This window comes from Cydia pomonella, chromosome 1 (assembly GCF_033807575.1).
Source record: "Cydia pomonella isolate Wapato2018A chromosome 1, ilCydPomo1, whole genome shotgun sequence".
NCBI lineage: Eukaryota > Metazoa > Arthropoda > Insecta > Lepidoptera > Tortricidae > Cydia > Cydia pomonella.
The window spans coordinates 18,307,116-18,326,196 of record NC_084703.1 but is presented as its reverse complement, the minus strand read 5'-3'; the positions used below and the strand labels follow the sequence as shown (position 1 = coordinate 18,326,196).

Here is a 19,081-nt window from a genome sequence, read left to right as displayed (position 1 = left end):
ATGGCGCTGTATGGGGCGCCAATATGGGCGGATAGGCTCTCGGAGCGCAACAGCGCCCTACTCAGGCGGCCTCAGCGAGTAGCAGCACAACGCACCATCAGGGCATATTCAACGGTGTCCCATGCCGCAGCGTGCCTCCTAGCTAATACCCCTCCGTGGGAGCTTGATGCTCAGGTACTGGCGGAGAGGTACCAAATGAGGGCGGAGGTGAGGGCGCGGAGAGAACGCGTAGACCCCGAAGAGTCGGAGCGAGTGCTACGTCAGGCAGAAGAGAGGCTCCTGGAACGATGGAAGGAAAACCTGGAGGACTTGCCCTATGGTACCCGCACCATTGGGGCACTCTTTTCATCGTTCCGGGAATGGATAAAGCGGAAAAGAGGTGTGCTATCATACCGGCTGACCCAGGTGGTGCTTCGGTCACTACCTGCACAAAATTCAACGGGAGCCGAGTCCGGTCTGTCATGAATGTGGTGACTCGGACGACACAGCCCAACACACCTTGGAGGTGTGTAACCGGTGGGATACCGAGAGAGGTGCCCTAACGGGCGTTATTGGGCGTAATCTCTCGCTGCATAGTGTTGTCTCGGCCATGTTATGCAGCGAGAGATCATGGAATGCGGTTGCCACCTTCTGTGAAACCGTTATGACACAAAAGGAGGCCGCTGAGCGAATACGCGAGGAAAATGTGGACGCGCATCCTCTCAGGCGCAGACGGCAGAGGAGAAGGCGAAGGCGCTATGCAGCAGCCTTAGTCTGATCTTCCAATAGGGCTGGTGGGCTGGGTACCCACCATACGGCCCCACACGTCTAGGGGGAGGGCCATAGCGTCCCTGGTCCTCTCCTTCCTTAGCGCGGGTGCTCCCAGCGTCCATGCTGGGGAGCGTCGTGGTAGAATGGCTGCAATACCTCGGCGCTCCCAGTAACGGCAGAGCGGGTGACGCTGCAGGGGATGTTAGTGGGTATTCTCCTCCCCTCCCTCTGTGTAGCAGAGAGAGCTGTGGGAGGAGCGAGTCCCACATACTACCCCCACATGGGCTGACCTGGCCCGGGGGTGAGATGCGTAACACCGTATTTCGTTACGAAGTGCGGTGCAACGAATTCGCGAGCGGCGACGATGCAGTTGGCTCCGTATCTTCGTCCAGAGCTGCTATGCACGACGAACCAGGTTTATGAACTAAAACCAGAAGTAGAATAACCAGATTTTTATGATATACTATTTCTTAAGATTAATATTTATCAGACGCACCCCTACATTCAAAACGTATGTATCACAGAAGTACTGAACACTCATGTTTTGAGTGTCATCACAAGTAAAGGTAACAGAGCGGCAGGTTTATGTTAATCTACTGCGCTCGAGTAAACCCGAAAAATCCCCGGTTGGGCTCCCCTATTATTACATATCTACAGTTTTAAATGTTTATAACAACGTAATCTTTATAATAACTGAGCCTCTTTCCATTAAATGTACTGCCTCGAATATATTAACATTACCTTCTTAATGCATCCATTACCTTCCCCAGTAAAACTGGAAGGAAAAGAAGTGAATGAAACAGATATGAATGAAGTTTTGGAAGTTTTTGTCGCCTACGTCGGTTGGCATCAGACCTTAATTTTGCAGAATAAACCATCTGGAAGGCAACACTAAAACACTTCATTAAGTATAATTATAATAATGTACACTTGGAACTTACTGTGTAAATCACTGGATGGCGATGAAGATTGTTTTGAACCACACTCCTTTTCGACACGCGAGAACGTAGGTATGTTCGCTAACAGCGGCATACGCGCGTCCACTACGAGATCACGCGTCCAACTGACTGACGAACAATGCGTAGCATCGGCGGTAGACGCTATATACCCTTGCTATGTAGCAAAATATAGCTAATCCATTTCTCGCGTCGGTAATGAAGAAATTACTTGAACCATACACTTATAAGGCTGTATAATTTTAACTGTTAATATCTAGCTTCTAATATTAAACGATTTAAAACATTACTAAATTAGTCATTAAGTGAGCAAACAACGAGTTTTCTATTTTAAGTATCTTAAGGTTCAAATGTAGGTCAAAGTTATACCTTCATGCGTTACATGTAGAGAGGAATGAAAAAATTGGGTGTTAATTGTAAATATAAAGAAAACTATTACCTTTTTAGAATTGTTCGTTGAAGAGACATATACTTTAGGCCGTATGTTACAACCTTGCTTTTACAGATATTCGAAAACAACAACACATTTTTGGTAAATTACCTAAAACACCGATTTGCACGAAATGCGAGAATGACCCACATATAACTCATGGTCACCCTAAATAGAACGGCCCACTTTGACTTCTCATGTGGATAATCTTATAAGTCCGTGACTAAAAAAGGAAAAAGTTTAGAAGTGGAAAAACGTTTTCTCTTTTTGTATGGACAATCACATGGTATAGGTACTTCCCTCTTAATAAGTAATTAGCCACACCGATTGCATCATTCGATTATAAATAATAGTCTATTTTTAATCGATTTCAAAAGTTCTCAATTCGGTTGTGTTTTTTTTTATAACGTTTGTTACTTCTTAACTCCGTCATTTCGGAACCGATTTTGAAAACTATTTTATTAATTGAATTTTATATATTGGTCCCGTTTTATTCAAGTTCGAAAAAATTATAAACTTTGGAAGGTTTTATCTCGGAAACTATTAGGACTACAGAGACAATTCTAGTCTAATATTGTAGTAAATTTAGTCTACTTTAAAAACGCTCTGAGAGATACTATTAAAAACTAGTCCTTTATATTATATCGCCCATATCTAAAGAAGATTTTGACGCAAACGCTAATATGTATCAAGTTACTGGATTAAATTAGATGTCGTAATTAAATTAAATTTGTCTTTACAATAATCATAATTGGGATTGTATTAACATAATCTAGTTTAAACAGAAAATGAGCAATTAATCACAAAAAAAATGACCGCCAAACGCAACTTGACGACTTTGAAATGCATTTTTATATTGCCCTAACTAATGAAATGGGTCCGATGTAGCAATTTGATCCTCAATCCGGATCTAGTGATACCATTAATAAATAAAAGACTGCATCACTTTCATAATTTTAGAGCCATAGATCAACGAATACTTATTTTTCCTTTCGAAGTGATCATTTCCGAAAATATTTAGGTACTTAATCAAAAAATGAATCTTTATGACCCTTATTAAGGACTGCAATCGCCGATTTCGTGGCTATTTATTCAATTCCCATTGAATCAGATTTTACTGTGGTAATATTGCTATCTAAGGTCGTAAAAATTCGTGAGGCTTTCGATCAATACAAGGCGCAGAGGGAAGTCTGCAGGTGTCCGCTCCCACGCCTCGAGCTCTGTGCTTGCACACAGCCCAACACATTCAATAACGACGAACTCTGCCCGTGTTCTCATTGCGGGCGAATGTAGCTCTCAACGACCAGTGTAAGGCTACTCCCGAGACCCGTAACGGCATAGGTAATCACAACCGGTTTTACAGTTGGATCGCTTGAGCCCTCTACTTGCTCGTGCATTTGTCCGTAAAAGCGATTGGAATGAAATTAAACTTGACAACTTTAAATTATGCTACCCGTCTGGTAAACTGTGTAGTGCTCTCGTCCACTTTCGTCTTAAGGGGGCCCACTGATTACCAATTCGCCGGACGATATTGGCCTGTCAGTTATTCGCAAAAGCTGACAATCGCGAATCCTCCAAACACAATATGGTTGCGTTGTTTATGGCCACCTCTTGTCTCCATCATCAGATCAGCTCGATGGTACCTTAATATTGCATTGTCACCGTACTTACATATGTATGAAAATTTTCAGCTTTATCGGAAACTGGGAAGTGGGTCAAATTTAACTTGCAAGATTTGATCCGTACAAACAAACATAGATACATTGCAAGTTAAATAAAAGCTTATAAATATAACAAATTAAACAGATATGTCTATACGTATAATTCATTAATCGTACAATCAGATAAATAATAAACAATAAAGTACAAATAGCCTGAGCCACATAACATACGACCGTACAATAGGTACAGTCAGCGTCAAATACTTCGTAGCAGTCAAAGTGGCCAAATAGTTCGATACACCATACTAAATATATGGTATACCGAACTATTTGGCTACTTTGACTGCTACGAAGTATTTGACGCTGACTGTACAATAAAGAAAATACCCACCCCACCACGTAACTTGGAAGTGAAAAAAAAAAACAACAATAATTATTAATAATGACTATTAGAAATAAAGTTACACATTGTCCATAACATTTATGGGAATGACTATACAGCCAAAGCTAATCAGAATCTATTGCAAGAGATCTGTGTTGTGTTGCCATTAAAATTATATTTTCATCACACATGCTCGAAAAAGTTCCTATTTCATGTAAGTGTACGGATTGTGAAAAAAAAGCTATAACTCCCTAGGGAGTTAGTTATACCTTTTTTATTATGACACTTATTCATACAAACCAAGTAGCATAAATGAGTTTTATTTTTAAAATACTGACGTTTATAATTTAATAATATTTTTGTTTATAATCTTAATTAATTTGATTAATTTAACAGCCGTTTAATTTTTTTTTACATAATTTTTAATCGTGGCTGAATGCCGAATAGGTCTGTGCTCTCGATGCTAATATACATAATTATCTATCATGGCCGAATGCTGGATGCACCTGTGCCTTCGGTACCTAACCTGTCAACAATGACAAATATGGCGGATGAATGTTTGAAATGTTACCGTATTTAAGAGTTATTTCGCTTATAATTTAGATTTTTCTTCACAAGTGTGATGAAATGAAAAACATTGTGTGTGCCACGGGCGGTACAAGACGAACTCGTGTTGATTAAGCCCCTGCCATCGGCTTTGGTCTTACTTAACACTTTGGTGGCAAGCATACGACCCACCTGATGCTTTTGTCTATGGAGGGTAGAGGTAAGGAGAACAATCTCTTATGGGAGCACTGTTGCTAGTGTCCAGCTGGCAGCTGTAAATTATAGTTCGAAATATCTCCGGTGGCTCTAGTGTAGCACAAGGAGTAAGACGTTAGACGTTATTGACAGGGTGAAATGCGCTGTCAGTAATTAGAATTTTATTATCAAAGTCAAAAATTTGTTTGTTGTGGCGCCACCTAGTTAAGGTTTTTTGATGGACACTTTTCATACACATAGAGTGTTCTCCTTACCTCTACCCTCCGTCTTAAGTCAATCACAGTGACATATCTTCGGTAGATTACAAGGAATTTATTTACCATATACCTACTAATAACGTACTCATCTTTTCACATAGCGCTCAGGTGTTAACTTACTATCCTAAGCACAAATTACACGATACTAGAGCAAATACGTCAATCCTTGATAACAGATATTTTTCTACCTTACATACTTGTAAAATACGCAATAGTATTACTGAAGGTAATAGTATTATGGGTGATGAATCTGCTGTAGTTTTATGTAACCCGTGCCCGAAGCCGCAGACCCACCTCTATTAATGCAATATGCACAACTCGCAAAGTACCTAAGAGTGGCTATATATAATATGTATTATGAATTGACTATTAAATAGTAACTATGAAAGTGTGTATTACTTGTAGTGTACTATGTATATAATTACATCTATATATTTAAAATAGCGTTTTATCGTTCGATGCAAAGATTGATAGGCTGTACTAAAAAGGTCTGACGTGGGTAACAGACAGTGCTACTACATTATTCAGTAATTGTAAAACTCAATAACTGAGTTTTTTTAAAAACATGGTATAGATTAACTTCTCAAACTTACGCTTTAAGAATTTAAGTACTAGAACATTAGAGTGGGCCACTTGTGTATGGAGAAAAAAAATATCGTTTTCCTTCGGGCATAATTATAAAAGCTACATAATAATGCCAATAAACAGTATTTAAATTATTTTACAATCGGTATTATTATTTTACCTAACGGATCCATTTCAAAGTTTTCATAAGAATATAATTATATTTTTCAACACACTTGCTCAAAACGACGTTTTTATTCCACCGATTTTTGGCTCATAATCCTAGATATTAAACACGCGTGCTTTTTCAGTATATTATAAGAATCATAATGTACTATTGTATGGTCTGCGGAGTATATCTACGGAGTATTTATTTAAACTTAAGCTAAAAAGACAAAAATAATCGGAGGCAGTAAATATTAAAGCTAAAAATAAAACAATACGTGCAATAATTAATCACCCAATGGCACCTTTTTTTAACTGCAGTGCTAATAAAATAAAATAAAAGTAAAATTACCCACCCTATAGAATACACATTACCATTTAACTTAAGTAAAAGCCCAGTGGTTAACTTCGAGTCGTTTCGTTAGAAATTAATAGAAGTTGACTATGGCGTGGTTGAAGCTTAACTTTTATTATGCTTAGTAAATTAAAATTAATACCGTCGACCAGAGTGAATAGGGATATAAACTTAGAATAAGATTTACCTGATAATTTCTTAAAAACTAATATGGTCTTCGATTACTGCGATAGTTTCATGTCACGACGTCGAGGTGTATTTTAAATTCAATCAATCAGTTTCCACCGTCATATTTCTTAAAATCTACTAATACAAATCGGTTAAATAATAGTTTTTTCAATACACTTGCTCAAACGACGTTTTTATTTCACCAATTTTTGGCTCATAATCCTAGATATTAAACACGCGTGCTCTTTCAGTATATTATAATACTAGTGCTTTTTCATTATATTATCCGACTGAGTTAAGAAGGTAACCGATTGCTAATAATATGCATGCAAACGGAGCCTTCTTAATTTGGTCGATTAATACAATTTTTTTAACTCGCGTCAGTATTTTCCGTATTTGTCATAAAATTGGAATAGTTTTGCATGCTTTTAGTTTACATTTTGACGAAAATGTCATTTTCAAGCATTGAAAATGAAGAACACATTTCTAAAATTTACGCCGCTGCCAGCAATACTACGAGGCAAAAGTCGAGAACGGTAGCCTTTTACCATCAAAATCTGGTGAAAAATAATTGGCGGCATATCAAACTTTTATTCAATGGAAAATCAGCAAAAACGCCTAGTCTTTCTTGAAAAACGTATTGGTAGCTTACTTAAATGAACTGGCGAATAAGTGCCTACAAGCCTAGCACACTTTGGTGCCATTATTAGATGTTAAAACTGTAAGCCACCATTTTGAAAATTGTACTTTTACTGTTTTGACAAAAAAAAATCTAATTTATAAGTTTATTTACTTCCTCGCAAGTGTGTTGAAAAACGTCGTATGAAACGCGTGTGCATTGGTCATTACACACATCAGATTTTTTTATTGCGCGCTCGCTTACAGCTCGCGCGCACAATATCGCCTAGTGTGTAATGACCAACTTAGCACACTTGTATCATAATGTACTATTTCATGCTATAATTTGTGTGGGTAGTTTTTAAGAAATTATCAGTTTATCAGGTAAGGTCCTATTCCGATTTCATCCCTATTCACCCCGTTTGACCTTAAACTCGAATTAGTAACAAGTAGTTTATTATGGTAAGGTACCTATTACTGTGCAACTCCTTGATGATGATGAACCATCGATCTGTTAAGTTGTTATGGCTCGCGCCAATCATCCCGTCCGCTATTTATAACTAACCCTTGGCGCGATTTGCTGAGTCGCAGCAAAATATAGATGGCATTCCTGTGCAGGTCTACTACAGAGTCGAGCGGACTGGATATTGGAGCGGTCTGTACCTACGTTCAACGTAAACGTTTAACATTTCATACATTAATGCAGTTCTCGTATGTATGACATATGTAACAAATTCTTAGTTATTAAAATTCTTACTATTTTTAATTTTGTGATGTGACTTGATCACAAATTGACACAGCATTTCGGCCGAGGTATCGATATAGTTTTGAACTGAATACACTGTATGCATATAGTGATTGAAACGTGTAACGCACAGACGCGCACTTAGGTACTAGTGTCAATTCAGCATACCTTAAAACTTGTTCTTTATAAGAAATATCAAATTGCCAAATTACATATACATTTATTATTGAGGAGCGCCTATTTATTTTTTCAATACCTACATAGACAACTTTTAGTCACTGCACTAACATTGGGTTGCCAACTTGATTTAAGATTTGTGTTTGTGTGTTTGCCTTGTGTTGTGGAAGATTTGAATTTACGGCATTCTTCTACAATATAGGAATTTATGCCTACGGAGCCACAAGGTTCTGACATTAGCATTTTATATACCAGATCAAATATGGCCTGCCACATGAGAACAACATATTATAAGCTGTACCTAAGCTTAATGTCTATCAGCAATTTATGTGTATTGGTAGTGGGTCTACTACAAATTACAGGACGTCAGTACATCTACTCTACACCTATACCTATTTTTAAATCTGTAAGTTGTTATTATGAATTATTAAATTGCCTGTATCAGTGAGAGCGAAAGTTTATGGAAAGACAACAAGTACATTTTTATGCTGGTTGTTGTACTGAATGTTAGTTTGTGACATCTGTATCGTATAAATTAGGTACCTATTATACATTAATTATGCAGCAGTGGACTTTTTGAACTTTGTGCTTTTTGCTTCACATCACAGCCTTCCTTACATAGGTATTAAGCTAGTAGTTAAGAATATTATTGTAAAACCAAAAGGTTTGATTGATATTCATTTTTTTACAGGTAAAGATGGAGTGTTACAGTATCTACTTTGTCTAATAATAATAACTTTGAAAACCCGTTTAACCGGAAATAAGAATAAGTTAAAGGAGGTGATAGAAACAGGACAGGTACGTGGTAGCTATTATAGTAAAGAAAGCGAACTAGATTATAAGTAATAAGAGTTATACTTGCATAAGTATTTAATAATATGATTTAACTACGTATCTACCTATCTACTTCGGAAACTCGCCTAAGCACAAAACCTTTTTTTATCACATTTCTATAACTAGGTACTATCAAGTCGATTGGATTTACACTTTTAAAGTAATCTTGTTTCCTATAGTTCGTTCTTTTAGGTATTTTAAAGACGTCATTTGGTTAGTTTATTATGCCTTTTATTCATTCGCCAATAATGTATACCACAATAGATACAGAGGTGTTTTGTATGTATGATATTTTAAACACCTCAAATAACAGACGATAGGTAAGAAAAGTTAGAATTATAAGATAGGTAACCAGATTTGAGAACGCATTATCTACTTATAAGATTAAAGTCTGAATTTTTCCTGGTCCGAGTTTGCGAAAACACTCGCTCGCTATTGGATCTACTCATAGTAGTCAACATTTATAGTTGTCATTTGTATTTCCAATCTTTACTTTGAATCACTTATTAGACCTAGAATCCCTTATTTCATTGAGACTTAACTTTTAACCTGAAGTACTTGATTCCAGAAATAATGAGTGGCTTATAAACGAATGCCCACGGTATGAACAGGAAAAATCCTGAAAAATACAGACTCGAGTAGATGTTCCACCATTTGGAGAATGATTTGAGGTCAAAAGGAACCAAACTCCAACCCATAAATACTATGGTGTAGAGCTTCAGCACGGCGTACAAAATGTACTGCACGATATTGTTGGACCACATGGTATGATAAAACTCGTGTTTGGTCAAAATAGATTCCAAACCTTTCTCCATGAAGATGATAATGAATTCGTTGAAGAAAGTCATATAATAGCCGGACCCGGTTCCGTGCCAGAGCGCTAAGAAAAGCAATGTGAAAAATTGGCTAGCGTTTCTGTTGCCGAGGAATTTGAGTCGCTTGTAGATGTACTCGGCGGCGAAGTGGTTGGTGTTGCAGTTGAAGCTGTCGATGTAGTGCTGGAACTTGGTAGCGAACTCAAAGCGCAGCAGCTTGATGTTGCTGCAGCCGTCCCAGCGCGGCGCCAGCGCGCCTCCCGCCGTCGGCGCCGACCCGTTGTACGACAACCCGAACCGGATGCATGAGGCTGCATAAACACATCAATTCTATTACTTATGACTACACCTACGATTTTTCTAGCAAAAACTACATAACGCAATGCATTAAGTTCTAAATTTGCGTCATGTCAAAGCAACTGACTCTTATAAAGAACATTTATACCTAAATGTGTTTATATATGAGTAACCGCAAACCAAAATTATACCTAAATGTGTTTATATATGAGTAAAGGAATAAATAATATAGCTTTGTGACCTTCGATTCCAATGATAATTCCCTCAATTTCTCAACTATCCTATAAAGTTGCGGTTAACTGAAAATACACCATAGGCCCTATTTATTGCCGTGCTAATTCAAAAGGACGCATCTCCCAAAATCAATTTTTACTTTTTACCATTTTTAAATAGATCAGATACGAATGCATCTTTTGTGTAGCTCGTATTACAAAAACAAATTTTTGTTAGCAATATTTTTCAAAAAGTTACTAAGAAAATTTTACACATGTCCAATATCATAGCATATCTTAAGCCAGTTAGACCTGTATATTTTTCAAAAAGTTACTAAGAAAATTTTACACATGTCCAATATCATAGCATATCTTAAGCCAGTTAGACCTGTGTGTCAGTTGCTAAGCAAAAACTCTTTATCTCTATTTTACTAATGAGTTAAGGATAAATATAGGTATCTGACATGCGTCTTTATAAATTAGTGAACGCGACGATTTAACTCGGAATGAAGGTAGATGGTAGATGGATAAAACGGTACTTCATTTCATCTACGTAATATACCGTAATAATAATTTGTACACCCCAGTAATGTCGTAAAGTACATGAGATTTTGAAATTCATTTGTGGTAAATGGGTATGTGTGATTGGAGTGTTTTTTTACCTGAAATTTCAAGTTTATGAGATAATGAAAATGTAAGTACGAGGGTTGATTGAAAAATTCGCGGCCTGGCCAATTAAAATAAAACTTTTTTCTTCTTTTTGCCGCCATTTTGAACTGTCATTATTCAACTGTCTTCCCGCGAAATTTCAATTGGCGTCTATATTTAAAAGCAATTTTACGGCATATTTAAAGTTACGTGTCGGTAGATATCATGAAAATGGAGAAATTAGAGCAGCGTGCTGTGATTAAATACCTGCATAAAAAAGGATTGACACCGAAGCAAATTTATGATGACATGCAAAGTACATTAGGGCAATCCTGTCCGTCATATACGATGGTGAAAAAATGGCCAGCTGAATTCAAGCGTGGACGAGATAGTATCGCAGATGACCCTCGTCCCGGGACGCCAACAACGGTGCCTAACACGGACAATGTGGCAATTATATGCGAAATGATAATGAAAGACCGGCGATTAAAGGTGCGGGAAATAGCTGACATCGTAGGCATCTCTTATGAAAGAACTCAAAATATTATAGTCAACGAATTAGGTTTTCCAAGGTGTCGGCGAGATGGGTCCCGAGGCTTCTTTCAGTGGAACAAAAAATCGCTCGCCGTACTAATTCACGTGAATGTCTAGACCTGTATGAAGCCGATACTCAAGACTTTTTGGACAGATTTGTAACTATGGACGAGACGTGGGTCCACCACTATACACCAGAGACCAAACAGCAATCGAAGCAGTGGGTTCGTCCTGGATCTCCGCCTCCCAAAAAAGCCAAAGCAATTTTGTCGGCCAATAAAGTCATGGCATCTGTTTTCTGGGATGCAAAGGGAATAATAATGGTTGACTATCTCCAGAGACGTAAAACTATAAATTCCGACTATTATTGCGAGTTATTACGCAGATTACGCGAGGCTCTGAAGATAAAAAGACCTGGAATGTTGACAAAGAAAGTTATCTTCCACCAGGACAATGCACGTGTTCACACGTCACTAAAATCGATGGCGGAGATTGCCAAATGTGGGTTTGAATTATTGCCCCACCCACCCTATTCACCCGATTTAGCACCATCGGACTTTCATCTGTTCCCTAATTTAAAAAAAAAAACATATGGGTGGTATGAAATTTTCAAGCAACGCCGAGGTCCAAGCTAAGGTGGATGCCTATTTTGAAGGTCTCGAGGAAAGCTTCTTCAAAAGTGGTGTAATGGCTCTGGAATATAGATGGAACAAGTGCATTCAACTTGACGGGGACTATGTAGAAAAATAAAAAAAAATTAAAAAAACCTGTTTTGTTTTTAATATTCAGGCCGCGAATTTTTCAATCCACCCTCGTACCTGTGTTTACATACCTTACTACTTAGTGCGCGTAGAAGAAGCGCGCAGCAGAAGTTAATAAAATAGTTTACTAACTATTTCTTATAATGTGATTGAAAAATAGTAAATTTTATGCTTTAGGGCGAAATAACATTAGCTCGTAGAAGTTTTACTAACTACTTGCATCCAAACGTGTTATATTAAATATTAAAGCCTTTATTATACGAACTGTTGGCAGTCTATTTAACAATTCCTTATTGTATTAACAATTCCTATGAACATGTTCGTAAGGTCTTTTGACCTAGGCCTCTTCCGAATCGCCTTTTTCTATTATATTTAGGTATTTGTCCAGCATTTTCTTCCATTTTTGTCTATCTATTGCCATTTCTTTCCAGTTTTTTCCTATTGATTCTATGAGGTCTTTTTCCCATCTTGTTTTTGGTTTGCCCTTTTTTCTTTTTCCAACTTTTGGATTCCAATTCGTAGCTATTTTTGTCCATCTGTTATTTTTCATTCTGGCTATGTGCCCTGCCCAATTGTATTTTTGCTTTAAAATATGTACTGCCGCGTCTCTAAATTTAGTTCTCCTTCTTATCTCTATGTTTCTAACTCTGTTAGTTAATTTTATGTTAAGGACACTTCTCTCTATTGACCGTTGACATACTTGAATTTGTTTGATGAGATCTCCTGTGAGTGACCATGTTTGACTACCATATGTAAGACAGGGTAGTATGCATGAATCAAAGGCTAGTTTTTTGAGTTTCATTGGTATTTTATTCTTGAATATATCCTTCATAGACCAATATTTCTTCCATGTCTGTCCAATTCTTCTTGCTATTTCTTTATTTGTGCAGTCTGTGAAAGATACTTGTTTCCCAAGGTAGATATACTCTGTGACATATTCCAATGATGTATTCTCTATTTGTATAGTCACTTTTTTTGAGTTAGTCATAACTTTAGTTTTTTCTTCGTTCATTTCTAAACCTACTTGTTGGCTCTGTGCATTTAGTTCTTGCAGTAGTGTCCTGAGCTCGGTTGCACTGTGGGCTAATATTACCAGGTCATCAGCAAAACGGAGATTCGATAAATATTTGTTGTTGATCTTGATGCCTTTTCGTCTTTTCATCCAAACGTGTAAGTACTACTTATTATAAATACCTACCAACATATTATCAAAATAATGTTTTTTTTTCAATTACAGTTAAAAGTATATTATGTATGCTTGTAATTAGTGTTAATTTTATACAAATCACCGCCAGTTGTTGTTGAACTTCTAAAGTATTTGTTATTGGTTATTTTATGGGAAAGAGTAAGTACTACAGACAAAATATCAATTGGGAAGTGAGGTCACGACGACTGTGAGTGATGTGAAGAATTTCGCATACACATCAAAATTCATACAAATGATGATACGGAAACAAATGATTGTGGAAGCTGCCAAAATTGGAAGATCCATAACGAAAAAGAGAAAAAAAGTTATCTTATTAGTAAATAATATTTCCTTCAATCTATAATTCCCAAAGCTAAATGGCCGTAATTTAGACAAGCGTCCGATTTACGTAGCAGTTTACTTCCAAATGTTATGTGAAAAGGACGCATGTCGATTTTTGAGTAATTTAAGCAATAAATAAAATAAATATTACTAGTATTCCTTGCCTATTAAAAGTATTAAAACGTTTTTTTTTTTTCATTTATGTATGAGAATTTCAGAAATCAATTAAGTTTTGAACGTGCGATTAGTAAAAATCTAAATTCACTGATTTATCTAAACCCACACTGATGACATGCGTCCTTTTGAATTAGCACGGCAGTTTAGGTACCTACACTTTGATTAGTGTTTAGTGCGAGTTAGTGTTTGCAAACAGGGCTGTCTTAGAACTTCCCAGCATAATTAATTTTACAGGTATAAGATTTCTTTCGATACACTTATTGCAACGATGTAATGTTTACCATTGTGTCAAACACACTAATCTAAATCAATCCAATCATACACAAAACTAACAATGGTAAGCAAGCTTCGTTGCCTAAACACGGTACTCGATTTCTTTTTACATCACGTTTGAATAAAATACCTTTTAATTTTAATAAAGAAGTATATCTATTTCTTTCTAGCCGTTTTTATTCATTTTCACGGCACTGAAAGGATACGAACATAGCATTTTTAGAGTTGAAATACAGAATATTGAAGCAATACTTATGACCATATATGTAAGTCCACATAAAGCAAGTCAGATATCCTGAAGCGAAAAATGAACCACAAAACCAGAACCATGCCCATTGCAACACATGAACCCTGAATTAGCATGATGTGTTACAAATTCCAATCACCAGTCATTGTTCAAACAAGAATATAATTAACGAATTACCTACTGTTAAGACATAAATAATGAGTTAGATCTTGTTATAATCGACGGAAACAACTTTGGACTTTAGGAACAAAGAAATATTTTTACCTATGCTAAACATAAATGAACATGAACTTTGACAATAACTCCTAATATATTCATAATCAAGTAATACAAATTTATGAGTATCTAGGCAAGTTGTGTTGACACAATAAATAAATATTTATTTTTGTATGAAGCATGTGCTATCCTTGTAACTTATCAGAATTATTACGTATTGTAAACTGGATCTATTAGGTACAATTTTTGGAGTACAACATCAGAATAAACATAATTTTCTGTTCCAAATATCCCTGTGGCTCTCAATTAGCAGCATTTTACGGTATATGGTTGTACGAGTTGGGTACCTTCAGTGAGCAGCCAGCAGGATATGTACTTGTAGAGGGCAAAGTGCGCCCACAGCCCGCAGTACAGGTGGCGGTAGAAGATGGACCGCTCCCAGAACTCGTCTGATTGCATGTACTGCATGCTAAATACGCTCACTGAAATATAACAAACAATCCATAAGCCATTTTTTATTATTATTATAATTGCTTATAGTAACGCATCTAAGGAGCAATATATGAAATCGTCAGGTGACAAGCAAAACTCACTAATTACCACCACAAGTTTATAGCCATAATGAAACATATTACTACTAAAATAAGGTTGATTTTTATTTAATTATTTTTTTTTGTAATTAGTGACTTTTGCTTGTTACCTGACGAAATACGTAAAGAAAGAAACGGAAACCTTATTTTCTTGACTGAGTCCTAGTTAATTTTTCAATGGCTCTATTTCAACCAAAATTAATCTAACTTAGTAGACGCACCAGAATAATATCTACAATACTAATTTGCTGAACAACAACATTTCTGAATGTGTTGGTAGTGTACAGCCTATATAATTATTGTAGCCTACAGTGTTATTTCATTCTAAAATATATAATAATAATATAATGTTCATTAACTAATCTGCAATTTAATTATACTATTAATATTATTTATATAAATACTACAATTAATAGGGAGTATTATGCAATGTTCTGCTGCCAGAGAGCAGCACTATCACATATCCTACACCATAGAGACATTGCTGCATCAAGGCGGTTTGTTTACACAGGCCTACTGCAAAATGTGAAAATCGAAATTTCATTATCTGCCTCCGCTCGAATATGCAAGAATGATAGAGAGGCATATAACGAAACTTTTATTTTCGTGTTTTGCGGCAGGCCCTCAGTTTGTGCCCCCTACGCAGAGTTTTGCATAATATCTCCTATTAATAAATTCCTGGAAAGTTCTTACCTCCTAGTTGGAATGCTACCAAATAAAGTATGCCTTGCAGAAGTCTCTTGAGAGATTCCTTTTCATATAGGCCAGCATACTGCTCCAATGGGAATTTTCCATGAACAAAGTCTATGTAGCGTTGGAATGAAAACTGAGGGCCTACTAGGAAACACGAGGGAAAGTACACAAATCCAAGCAGCTCTATTAATGTGGGTGGATTCTCAATTGCTGTCTTTTGATTTGTAGCAGACAGTTGCTCTCCTGCTTTCATCCTTTGGTGGTCCCACATGTCAAACGACAAAGCTATAAGCTTCAAAGTCAACACACAGTGAGGCATTGTCCACGTAATGTCATAATCTTCAGATTCAGTCAAAATATATCCAGCCATAAGATAAGTTACGTTGAACGCAAATGTTATAATTACATTTATCTTTCCTGGCCCAAAAATCGTTGTAGTTAAATATATAACAAGCGTTGGGATAAGATTATGGTACATTGATATCCCAAAGTTGTATAGAGCTATGTCAAAGCCTGTCACAATGAAGTAGATATTCCGTAACTCTTTATGTTGTTTGACATATTGATGGTATACTATTGCCAGAGGATAGACCATAAAGATTGATAGAAGTAATTTGAGAGCCGGTTCTGTTGTCCCAATCAAGCCAGCAACAAATGGGATAGGGCTGAGCCCTACCCAGCTCAGAAGGGAGAAGAATAGGCCCCACATTGTCTGAAAAGCAAGAAATTAATGAATAGTACCTATACATTTTATTATTTTATAAATATACCTATACCAAAAATTTATTATCATACCACATACAATTTCTTAAAATTGCTAATAACAGGTAGTTTGATAATTTTGCAGAATAATGCCTTACTCATAGTTGATTATGCAAAGAGAGGTTCCATTATGTTACATTATTGCTGCAGTTTGTAAAAAACAACATAATACCTAATGCTCAGTATTTATAGTCTTTAGAGATAATAAACCTTAAGAGTAGACATGATGATGAAAACTTGCACAGTTACAAAAAAGCATATTTTAAGAAGGAACAGTAAAATAACTCTTAATCTTAAGTTTTTGTTTTTCGTTTATGCTAAATGGTTTGCAAGTGCCCCCGATAAAAATACATTTTGTACGAAATTCTTTGTGCTCAGTCTTTAGTTGAAATTGCTTTAGGCCTTTAAGGTTGGGCAAATAGACAGTTACAGTTATGTGTAAGACACAAGAATAGCTTTTGCAGTATAATATATGGTAAAATGAATAATAATAATGGAGTAGGATTTGTATAATTAGTGACAGGTATTGACTACTACTATAGCCCAAACTAAATTGTACATACAACTTCATTCAAATGTGAATATTGTTTGAATGTTGCAATTTCACAGACAGAAACATTTTCACAAAAGGAAGAAAAACCCAGGCAACACCAAAAAGAAGATTGGTATTGTTACCTAATCACTTGTTCAACTTGGTCATGCATAGTTGTAGTACTGTACTATAGTTGGGTGGTTTATATCGACTGCAGTTTCTTTACTGCCCTTAACTAAACATACAATTTTAGAATATAATGTACAAATGTCAGTCTGCACATCAAGAATTAGCTTATACCAATTAATACTAGTGACTCGGTGCTCTGGGAGATGTTGACCTTATGAGCATACGTCGGGGTTTTCGGTGCGGGAACTAGCCAAAAAACAGGTTAAAACTATAAAAACCAATACTATTTTAATATTTCTAAGCGCATTTGAAGCTTACCTTCTATTTTTAATTCATAGTTTGGTAATTATTTTACAATAGACAAAGTTATAAATACAAGAAAACATTCCCGCACCGAAAACCGCGACATATGCTTATGAGTCTCTTTGCATAGCTTAAAACTGAATGTATGGCTCCTCCATTTCAATAAAAATCCTAAAACTTGATCAACATAAAAGTTCCACATCATTATAGAACCTGTCCACAATTTTTCATTTGATTCAGTTAAGAAATGCAACTTATAGAGGAGAAAAGCCAGCCTTCAAAAGTGTTTATGCCCAAGCTGAGAGTTCACTAGCTTCACACTCAATCAGTCACTGAATTTAGAAAACAATTGAATAAAATTGGTGCATTGGCTCCTAGGTTCCTGGTTTAGGAATTTCTATCAGAATTCTATACCAGCCAAGCCAACACTGGTTCAATTATAGAGGAATCAAATATAATTATTTCATTCTTTCAGAACTTCTCATGTGCACATATAAAATAATGTTGAAAGAGGAAACAATTATACTAAAAGTACTCTCAAGAATTTCATTAATTTAGTACATGCTTTTTCATTGGATACTGTACTTTTCTTTCCACAAGCAACTAATACTTGTCGAGACAATTCTAAAAACCCCAAACATAATTAGGTTGCATTGTTTTCTCACAGAGCTCCTATTGCCAGCTCCGGATCATCGGATCAGTTGGATGGTACCATAACATTGCATTGTCTCCTGACTTAAATATGCAAATTTTCATCTTCATCAGAAACCAGGAAAAGGGTCAAATTTAATTAGCAAGATTTGACTACAGTTTGTCTGTATGGGGGATACAGATAGACAATGGGACAGGTGAAACGAAATATAAGCTTGTAATAATAACTGAGTGAATGTTATTATTATAATGATTAGCAAAGCACCTCGTTATTAACAGAGTGAACAAAAGAATTCAGCATTATTTTAAACTTTCGCTTAACACAATTTATACTTTTATGCCGTATTTTAATAAAGTGAGCCGCAATCGCATTATTAACGTGCTAAAAACATACCCAAGTGCAGCTCACTGGAGACTGCAGCAAACACGGAGTCGAATATACTTCACCTACACTATTTAGTTTACCTATGCCACTATCACGGCCATACGTCCATAAATTATGCAAGAAAATATGGCTAACTTCACAGTGATCGAATTAAGTATCCGGACAGAGTGAATTTAGTCACAAAGATAAAATTACACATCGTTCGATTGATAACTCTTCGCTGCTTGCTAACTGATTAACATTACCCATATTTTGCAGTCACATAAGTGACAGCAAGCGCAGTGAAAGTAGGGAGTAGGTCCATGGACAATTTACGTCAATCTGCATAGATGGTAGATATCGTATAGATGTACCGCGCCTATGAGAGACAGAACATGCGCAATGCGAATAAATTAAAAACACGTTTTAACACTCCTGACAACATACCAAAAATAACCTATGTAATTTGGTCGGGTTATTTGTTGCCCACCATAAACAATACTAAAATTGTTAGGATTAGGGTTC

The 19,081-nt window shown here is 36.3% G+C and overlaps 2 protein-coding genes across 2 annotated transcripts; one reads left to right on the top strand and one right to left on the bottom strand.

Moving 5' to 3' along the window:
- LOC133529801 (uncharacterized) lies at positions 1 to 465 on the top strand. Its single transcript, XM_061867615.1, has one exon. The coding sequence runs from the start codon at positions 1 to 3 to the stop codon at positions 463 to 465; it is 465 nt and encodes a 154-aa protein (XP_061723599.1).
- Positions 466 to 572: 107 nt separating this feature from the next.
- LOC133517384 (lysophospholipid acyltransferase 5) lies at positions 573 to 19,081 on the bottom strand. The gene is made up of 4 exons (XM_061850689.1): positions 18,587 to 19,081; positions 15,816 to 16,527; positions 14,880 to 15,014; positions 573 to 9,950 (listed from the first exon to the last, which is right to left on the bottom strand). The coding sequence occupies exons 2-4, from the start codon at positions 16,522 to 16,524 to the stop codon at positions 9,352 to 9,354; spliced, it is 1,443 nt and encodes a 480-aa protein (XP_061706673.1). The 5' UTR covers positions 16,525 to 16,527; positions 18,587 to 19,081; the 3' UTR covers positions 573 to 9,351.